This window comes from Agrilus planipennis, unplaced genomic scaffold (genome assembly GCF_000699045.2).
Source record: "Agrilus planipennis isolate EAB-ADULT unplaced genomic scaffold, Apla_2.0 scaffold200, whole genome shotgun sequence".
Classification (NCBI taxonomy): Eukaryota; Metazoa; Arthropoda; class Insecta; order Coleoptera; family Buprestidae; genus Agrilus; species Agrilus planipennis.
The window spans coordinates 344864-354782 of record NW_020438971.1 but is presented as its reverse complement, the minus strand read 5'-3'; the positions used below and the strand labels follow the sequence as shown (position 1 = coordinate 354782).

The 9919-nt window shown below is 29.6% G+C and overlaps 2 protein-coding genes and 1 long non-coding RNA gene across 4 annotated transcripts in view; all 3 read right to left on the bottom strand.

Moving 5' to 3' along the window:
- Positions 1-131: 131 nt before the first annotated feature.
- LOC108740001 lies at positions 132-2758 on the bottom strand. The gene is made up of 3 exons (XR_001938259.1): positions 2670-2758; positions 386-479; positions 132-261 (listed from the first exon to the last, which is right to left on the bottom strand). It is a non-coding gene; the product is annotated as an uncharacterized LOC108740001 (long non-coding RNA).
- Positions 2759-7649: 4891 nt separating this feature from the next.
- LOC108740000 (transmembrane protein 18) lies at positions 7650-8712 on the bottom strand. The gene is made up of 4 exons (XM_018474148.2): positions 8556-8712; positions 8383-8500; positions 8174-8322; positions 7650-8093 (listed from the first exon to the last, which is right to left on the bottom strand). Exons 1-4 carry the CDS (start codon positions 8616-8618, stop codon positions 7980-7982), a joined length of 444 nt encoding a protein of 147 aa, XP_018329650.1. The 5' UTR covers positions 8619-8712; the 3' UTR covers positions 7650-7979.
- A 798-nt stretch (positions 8713-9510) lies between these two features.
- LOC108740016 (clavesin-1) overlaps positions 9511-9919 on the bottom strand; it is a 12911-nt gene continuing 12502 nt past the window's right edge. Inside the window, exon 6 of one of the 2 annotated variants that reach the window (XM_025975397.1) lies at positions 9511-9909. In XM_025975397.1, coding sequence (XP_025831182.1) covers positions 9839-9909 — 71 coding nt within the window. In that variant the 3' untranslated portion in view covers positions 9511-9838. Of the gene's footprint in view, positions 9915-9919 lie in introns of both variants that reach the window. The other variant, XM_025975396.1, reaches the window with a different exon arrangement.

The window sequence follows — 9919 nt, the reverse complement described above, 5'->3', positions numbered from 1 at the left end:
ATAATTAATATAATTATTAATAAGAAAATATTAAGATCTCTCGAAATAAGTTCAATACATTTTGATTTCTCATTTAATAAAAGAGAAATTTAATTAAAATTTAAAGAAATGATAAAAAAGTAATCGTACCTTTCCAATTTGGTATATAGTGTCCATTATTTAGAATGAGCAATTCTGGAATAACGACATTGTTGTGTCCACTTCTTTTGTTAACAGCCCGAAACACTCAGAGAATACTTTGTAGACGAATAGTTCGAAGTGCTAAAACAATAGCGATTTTAGAGAAAAATGAGAAGTTCGTATTTTCATTAGCATTTGAAATCGGCGCTTTTATTAAAAAATATTTTTACTTAAAAGAACTACTATATACTATATATTCACCTACATCACATTAAAAAGAGACTTTTTCCCCTTTTCCATGTTGAGAATTTTTCTTTAAGATCTGATTATTGTAATTGTTTGATAATGCTCATCCAAAGCTGAAATATACAGAATATGTGGTACAGATTAAAATTATATTTTCAAAAAGGCTTAAATATACATCAGGTAAATAGTAATAAGTAATTATGGTAAAAGCACTATTATTTTTATTACTGATATAATTGAACTGATAAAGGAAAAAAATAATAATTTCTATCGTTATCATGTGGTGAGTTGAGAGCCAACAAGTCGTCCAAATCGATTCATATTTTGAAAAATATGACATGATATAGGAAAATCCGTACAATTTGCATAGAAATTATAAAATAACTCCAATAAATGCAGTTTAAAGCTTGTGGGGATGTTACGTTTAGAACTATTTTCAGAGAAGCAAGCGATAATAAAAATGACGCCAAAGAAATGTGTAATTTATATGTTCAGGTAACTTTTTGCTTTATCAGGGTTTTTTGCAGGGTTTAGCCTGTGCATTGATGAGTAATGAATTGAGTTAGGGCTTTTGTTTATAGATTTATAAAATATGAAAAAGCGGCTCAATATATTTGTATGAACTTTTGTATATTACGTTACATTTTTAGAAGATGATGCCGACCTTTGATGATTGTGTCTACTTAGATTATCTCATGCTCTGTTCTCAATTCTGCACGTATATAAAAAAAAGAAAATAAAATGTTAATGTTAATTTTAAGTCAACTAACAAATTTGGCAAAATTATTAAAAATAATAAAAACAAAATCGAAAATTTATAAAAATTAGGTGTTTATAAATTAAATTGCGGTTCCTGTAATAAATGTTACATTGGACAGTTGGAAATTCTTATTATTGCTTGTTAGAAACGTGTATTATATATTTAACTTTAAATTTCAAATACTATATAATTTGGAAAAAAAGGGCAAAATGCTTTCGAATTTTTAGAAACAAACAAAACTAACAAACTATAATACAGACTTGCTGTTAAATGACCAAATAGAATAAATAGTATACGTATCCATTATCTCCCCGACAATTAAAACTAAATAATTACGAATTTTTTGAATTTATCAGGTAAATATAATTTATTATTGTAATATTCCGACGTTTTACTGTAGATTATAAGCTTCTTTTGGGACAAGTCATTAGTGAGGAATGATATATTGTTCAATCCTCATCCTTCCCTGTGGAAGTTCATGATGTTGAAAGAGACATTGGAATAATAAATTATATTCACCTGATACGTTCAAGAAATTATTTAGAATTAAATTTTCACCCCTCTTCCTACTTTTACATACAAACTACCATAAAGGGAAGGGAAATTACCAGGGGGGTGGGCCAAAGTAAAGATTGTAACAAGAATAAAAATGTGAGGATTTAAAGTAATGACAAATATTTTAGAGAATATGATTAATTATTAGGCTGATAACGAAAATAAATTAAAGGGAAGTTAGGCAGGATTTAGAGGAAAGAGAAGGACGAGAGATGATGTAAATAATAATAGGTTAAAAGCAATGAAAGTTTAAATAAATTTACAGACAGGCAACGGCGAAGATAGAGATGTATGGAGGAGTATCAGCGGAATTTGATACTAATATGGGAGTAAGTCAGGGGTGTGCTTTCAGCTCCATGCTGTTTGATAAATTTATTGATGGTATTGGTAAGAAATGGATACGAAAGTAGGGAAGGACGGTGATAGCAAAAAATTAAAATAAGATCGTTAAAGTATGCAGATGGTATTACAATAACAGCTTGAAGAAATAAAAAATAAATTTAGAAAAAATATATATGCAAAATATTTACACACAAAAAACTAAGAGTTCTTTCGCCACAATTATGATTTCAATTTAGGAAAATAATATTATTTATAGAGATCCCACTTTGGAAATTATTATTAATTAATGGAGTACTTTAACAACGTTTTCTTTAAGATTATCATTGAGAGTAGTTACGGGCAAATGTCACACAATGACTACTCCAGGAATGCTGAGTGTGCAATGATACTAAGGGCAGAGTCTCACGACAGTACAATTGCTAGCATAAGTTTGTCCCAAAATAATTAGATGAACACTGAAGGGCAGACTCTCACAACAGTGCTCAAAACACTCGTAAAGAAATACTAATACGTTTACATCGAAATTATGGTCATAGCTTTATATTATGTGAATGAATTAATTCATCTTATATCGGTAAAGTTTAGTACATAATAAAAACTTAGTATCTAAATTTTAACATAAACATTACTCTGTGAGAAAACTCACCCGATTAGATTTATCTATATTTTTGAAACACAAATCACAAAAGCAACTATCCACGTTAACAGTTGACTAAATAATGTTGCGCAATTTTAATTTCTTTCTTTTCCTTGAGAGAAGAGATGATTCATTTATTTAATAATATTTGTATCGATAAACACATACTACGAAAGTACAAAAAAAAATGAATAGCGTCTTACAGTATTTATTTGGGTTTCCGGTTTACAACAAATAATACCGTGAGTAAGGATATAAAAAGGATGACAGGAAAAGCTGAAAAAGCAGGTAATTTTACATGAAAAGAGTTCGTAAATAAAGGGGGAAGATCGTATGTTTCTAAAAAATTCTACTGTCAGGGCGATAATTTTATAGGGGTTTGAGTAAAGTAAAAGTAAGATATTGTAAAATGGCGTCGGGAGCGGCAAAAAATACGCCAGGGTATACACGGAGAAGGGTGTATTAGGTATGGAAAATGATAGGTGGCCAAAGACATACATATCCAATAAAGGAAAGGAAAACAATCTTAAACAATAAGCCGTTTAAGTCGGGTCAGAACGTGTAGAAAGTATTACAGGAAGCAGACGTGGTAAAATTTTGTCAAATGATATGGGAGAGAAGGGAAGAGGTAGAAAATTTTTAGCAGAATTAGGAAAGGGTTAAATATATAACGAGATAGAAAGGTAGATAAGGAGTGGTATTTTGGATAGTATAAAGTAACGCCATATAGAAAGGGCTTTTGAAAACAGGTTATATGGGGATAGGTTTGTAGATTATGTGAAACAAAACAAGAGACGCTTGCCCATTTGTATGTTGTAAAGTGGTAATAGGGCTACAAAAAGATGAAATAAGAAGGTTCATGGATGAATGAAGAGGTGAAAGGGCAGAGGAGGATATATAAGAGAGTTAATAATTGAGAAATTAAGAGGCGAATTGTGTGAGAAAATGTGTGAGCTTTTTAAAGGGGTAGAGGCAATGATAAGAGAGTAAGCAGACGTAAATATGATAAAAGTTAGAGAGTAAATGAAACTACGGAGGGAGAAATTCAAATGTTGAGTTTGTAATTCCACGAGAATTTTTGTTAAAATAAAGTATGTAAGGTAAACTAAATGTAAGTGAAGAAATTACAAAAACCTGTAATACATAAAAAAATAATAAAACATTATTATTATTATTGTTATATAAACTGCCATGAAAGGAATGGTTTAAGGTAAAAAAAATTGAAAGTAGACCTAAAGGAAATGGTACTAGAGGACTTGGAGATAGAAAAGAATGTAGGGAAACAAGCAAAGGAGCAAAAAAAAGATTGAGGAGATTGGAAATTGAACTGGAAAATAGAAGAAGGGGAAGATAAAAAAACAAAGCCTGATGTTTTTTGGAATAGAGTTGGAGGAGAATAAAGAGAAGAGAGGGTTGGAAAGATTTATAGACGAGAATATAGGACTGAGGGTGGAAACAAAGAAGTACGGAAAAGTTAAAAAGGTACATGGGACAAAAATGGAGAAGTGGGAATAAAGCTACGTATGGTCAGAAACAATAGAATGCTGAGAGGAATGACTGTGGAAGAGAGAAGAATACAAAAAATGTTGTAACAGATGATGAAAAAGGAGAGAAAAAAGTGGATAAAAGGGTTAAAGTGGGGTACAAGGTGATCAGAGATGTTACATTTAAAATGCAAATACCAAATAAAGAATACCTATTTTTATCTTGCATTTAAATACTTTTTTGAGAAATGCATTTTGTATTTTATTTAANTTGATAGATTTCAATCACTAATGGGTTGGGGAACTGCTTTAATATCTTATCGTTTAGTAAAGTTCACAGGGTGTAACAGAAATAATTGTGGAGCTTGAAGGAGGTGACAGGGCACTATAAAACAAGAAAATTATTTAAATGTTTGTTATGTCCTAAATTCCACCGTTTTCGAGAATAACGTCGTTGAAAATGCAGGTAAATTCAAGTCCGGCTCTGATGACAAAGAAATACGACAACGCAACGTCGAGTTCAATGTTCAAACTGTTTATGCTACAGCCAGTTGTCTATTGTTTTAATGTTTAAACATTGTATTTAGTTAATCGATCGGCAGTTCAATTAACTAATTCAGAAATTCAGCATCAGACATTGGAATAGGTCGGTATGCCAATGTAGAACAGTTGTTGTAACAATGGGACATGTTACTTATTTATGGGTTTGAATCTTATCGTCGCTGTAGAAGGCGTAATTATTGATCCCCAAAATTATACACGCGAAACAGCAGTAGGGAACGTTAGCTCCTCTCATGCGATAGTAGAGAATAGATAGATAGACAATTTTTAAAGGCTGCATCCTTATCATTTGCAACGAGTGCAGATCTAGCTTGAAACTGATTTTCAGTTGCGAGTGGATTTGTGTCAGTAGTTTCATCAGTAAATAATTAATTTTAGAAATCATACTAACATTAATCGAAAAATGAATCAGTATATGAATACTGCATGAATAGAAATTAAAGGAACTGCAAAAAAGCTAAATTTTTTTGGCTGCAAATTTAGACAAAGAGCATCAGTATAAGGTAATATAAAATGCAATATAGTCATCGTTCTGTTGTTGGGAGCAATAGAACTGGATACAACTCTATTAGTGTTTTAGAAGGGCTTGTTGAAACATTGCAGAGAGTAAGTTTAATCAAAAGTGTATCTAGAATGGCGCATACTCTTGAGAGGAATAAAAATAATAGGTTGGCAAAAAGTTAGAAGGATCGTTTAGCGAAATGGAATTAAACTCGTTACAGTGAGACCGATAGGACAACGACACATTTTCACATCTTCTTAACTAATAGATGAGAATTGTTTTTTGCATGTCGTCTGAAACTAAATGACGTAAGAAAAACTTTACTAGACAAAGTAAAAAAGTTGCTTAGTTACGTTGCGTTTTTTTTATCCTGAAACGTTAGTACTATGTAAATACTTACAAAGAGTATTGGATTATCAAGGAATTCCACCAGAGGGCTTTTAGTTCATTTTTTTCTATTTACTACAGTGTATCCCTTATTGTATTAGTGGACACTCTAGTGTAGGCAACTCTACACGTACTAGAAAGGTATAAGGGGTGACAATTGCCTCCCCCCCAGCCTGTCATTGGACTCAATACATGTTCTATATCAGAACCAAAAAGTTATAGATGAATAATGTATATATGTATAATGCATGTGAAAAATGAGATACTTTATAACAAGGAATGGAGTCGGACATAGATATTCGCTAACATAAGCATTTTCAATGTATGGAGAAGGAAATGTACAAGATTTGCTAATAAACAATGGAACTTTTGTACAAGTAAATAAAATAACATTTAAAAGGTAGCTATGAATTTTGATTTGTTTTGTAAGTCGTTATTATAAAAAATATTCGCTAACATAAGCATTTTCAATGTATGGAGAAGGAAATGTACAAGATTTGCTAATAAACAATGGAACTTTTGTACACGTAAATAAAATAACATTTAAAATAATAAAAACAGATTATTTCTTGCGAAATTTTCCATTTTATTGTATTAAAGCCCGAACGCGCCTAGTGTTCGTGACTATACTGGTGACGTTATCGAAGATTCAAACGTTAAAGGCATCGAGCTTGGAGATAAAGCTCGCAGCGCAAAAAACATTTAATTGTATAAATATTGTAAAGTGACAAAATTCTCTGTATTACCGAATTAAAAATAAATTAAAAACTTACCTTACAAAGAAACGCTAAGATCCATTTCATCTCGAGATAATTCTGCAATAAAAAAGAAAAACAGGGGTTACAATTGAAATAAAAATTAGAAAAATACTTAAAATATATAAAAAACAATTAAATAATTCTTATAAAAGGTGCACTACTGCTAAGAATTATTCTTTTACGGAATAAAGGTACTTTGTTATTATAAAAAGGTTTCAAAACAAAGCGAAACATGTTTCATTAATTGTTTGTTATAATTAATTAGTTTATTCACATTTACAAATACATGGGTACAAGTGAAATTTTCTTGTAATCGATATTATACTTATAACCCAAACATATTCTTATGAATATATATATATTTATTTGTAAGTACAAAACTACATTTTTCTTTAAAATTTTGAATAAAATCTAGTCAAGAATTAAAAATTCTATTGTATATTTCGACAAACATCAAATTTTATCATAAAATATTGAATATCCACACACGCAAGGTTTTTTAAAGGACAATGTATAGAGGTGACGATTACAATTACCTTCACAGAGATAACGAAACACAAGTACATACCAGCTAATAATATATTGCAGGAGAGTTAATTTTTGGGCAATGTATAAAAAAAGCTGTTCAGAATTTAATTTAGCGTAAATTCCGGAATTAGAACTAATAATATAACTACGCTCAAATAAAATTTCATGAAGGTGTCTTTAAATTGAAAAATGGAGATTTGTTTGAACATTTTGATATCAACTTGCGTTAGTTTGTTAATCCAGGTGAAAATTTTTTTGTACCTAATATAATATAAACTTTACTTTATAATGTAGGAATCTGTGCAATACCATGCGGACGACCGGGTATTCCCGTCGATGCAATATTTTTTTCTGTTAGGCATAAGAAGTTGGTCAAATATAGGCCACACACAATACCAATAAACTTTATTTTGTATTTCTTGTTAATTTTGAAAACAGAATTAGGTCAATTTTTATTTTGACGTTTCGGCTCCTTGGTTTTGGGCCATTTTCAGAACTATGTAATTAGAACATACAAAGGTTCTGAAGATGGCCCAAAACCAAGGAGCTGAAACGCCAAAATAAATATTGACTAAGAATCCATTAAGTTGTCTGCTTTACAAAACCCGATCACTAAGAAAAACATTTTAATTTATACTCACAGCAGACGTTAAGAAAGAAACAGAATTAGGTATAATTAGTTTTAGTACATTATCACAACAACCTGTCTCTAACTGGCGGTTAACTTAGAATATTAACAAATTTTTGATTACATCTAATTGATACGCTGTTTTCAAAATAAAAAGCTCTTTATTACCCATTAAGTACAAATCACATCTGGTTTATTATTACATTTTATCTCTTACAAAAGACAATAAAGAAAATATATCTGTAGTATTTGTTTTTAGTAGACTAGCAACCACACTAAAGCAAACAATGGCACATATTCCTCTTTATCATAATATTTTTAAAATGCTACTATTATTTTATAACATATAAAAGCTAAAAACGAAGAGACTGAATGGTAACATCTTATTAAATACATTCAGATCCCTCTATTCTGAATGCAGTAAAAATGAGATACTTGAAGAAGGGAAAATGGGGACAATGTGGAACTGGTTCAATCATCTTTAGGTCGTTGTCTACTGTTAATTTCCCTTTGACGAATACTTTCTTTTAACTGAGCCAGTTTTAGTCTCATCATTAACTGCCTTGACTGCCACAACCAACTTCCCTAAAAAGATTATTTCACTATTACTACAATACAGCAAGAAGTAAATGATCTTAGCTTTTAAACAATGCAAATAAACTTACGACCATTAGCATACAATTTAGCAAAATTGGCATAGAAAATACCACCGAAATAAACAGACCACTACTATCAAAGTACTGTTGCCTTGAAAATATCTTCCAATTGTTTGCAGCAATTTCATTTATTTGTTCTGAGAAATACACTAGTAGTACTAAAAAAGAAAAGGCATCATTATTGACTGGGAAACATTCAATTGAAATTGAGCACCTACATAAACAGAAAAATAAAACAGCTTGAAACGTGCCATACTGTCTTGTATAAACTGCCATAAATGTGATTGAAATGTGAAAAATTATTAATGCAATTAACCACGGATCCTTCCAATCAATCTAGGCAAAAATAAATTTCATTATTGTGTTTGGTATATTTTATAGTTATACTTACACTTAATAAAAACTTAATAAACCCATCTATTTCATTTATTTCCATGTAAGTATGTCCAGTCATTTTATTGTTTTGAGTTATATTTACTTTGCCTAAAAGTGGAAAACATAACCTATTACTGCTTATCAATATATTTATTTTTTTATTGGTCAAATAATTTTGTTCTTGGACTAAACTTAGTCCACCAACATTACTCCTTTTAAATTGATAGTGATTATGGCGCCATCTATATGTCCCAGTAAAGATTAAGGAAATATTAATTTTCTTTTTAATTTGTTGTAATACATTTGTTAATAAAAATATAGTAAGCACTTAGCAATTAATTAAAAACAAAGAGCAGGATTGTGAAGTTTGCTTATTATTTTGTAAATATAAATAATTAAAAAGCTTACAATTCAAGTATATTTAAGCACGTACAATTTTTATATTAAAAGATAAACAACTAAGTGATAGTTTCTCCAGTTCAATTAAATCTGTTTTATAAGAATAATTCTGTGTCTAAAAAATCAAGTTTCATTTTTCATTAAATAAGCATTTCAAATTTAAATAAAGTAATTTGCAATTATCAGAGCGGCTATTAGCTTATCAGAAACATTAAAAAGTGTATTTAATGTGATACTGTGGAGATTTGTTAAAGAATTTTAATAAATTATGGTTGCTTTACATAATAAGGAATATTTAACAATGAAACCAAAATTTGGGATTAAAGTTTATTTTGAAATGTTATGAAGTAAAAATTATCTTTTATCGGTAATAAGGGCAATCAATTTTTAAAACTACCCATTAAGTAAGTACAAATTTTGTTGTATATAGACTATTATCATTTTTAATTTCTAAAGAGAACATTATGTAAAAGAAGAATAAATTATTAATAATTTTGTGTAGGAATGAAGTTTAAAGTGCCTTTCTAATTTCTATGAAAGTAGGACATAAAAGTGGAAATAAACAAATGGCATTCAAGTTTATTAAAAGAATTTATTTTTCATGTTTATAAAAAAAGACTACCTACAATTATTTTAAGGCTTAGCTAATAACTCATATTTTCTAATAAATAAAGTATTCTTAGAATCGTGTTTTTAAGTAAGTAGTCCTTATATAAATAAAACGAAAAGTAAAAAAATGTCGAGTGTTTTTTGTATGGAAGTGTTCCTATACTACAACATTACTTTTAATTATTTATCGATTGGACCACTACGTTTATGAAAGAAATTCATTCTTTTGCAATGAAATTAGTTTCATGTTAGGAATATTTAGACGAATCCATTTTTTTTAAATATATATACTTATTTCTCCTTTTTAACACGGCCATACGTGTTAAGTTTTTTGATGTGTTCTACATGTTCCTCAATAGCAGGATACCAATA

Bases quoted from the DNA above. Each gene is read 5' to 3' on its own strand.
- LOC108740000 (XM_018474148.2), bottom strand. From the start codon at position 8,618: ATGACTGGACATACTTACATGGAAATAAATGAAATAGATGGGTTTATT. The intron at 8,501-8,555 runs GTAAGTATAACT...ATTTTTGCCTAG, and splicing joins TTATTAAGTTTTTATTAAGT to ATTGATTGGAAGGATCCGTG. The intron at 8,323-8,382 runs GTAGGTGCTCAA...TTTCTTTTTTAG, and splicing joins TGTTTTATTTTTCTGTTTAT to TACTACTAGTGTATTTCTCA.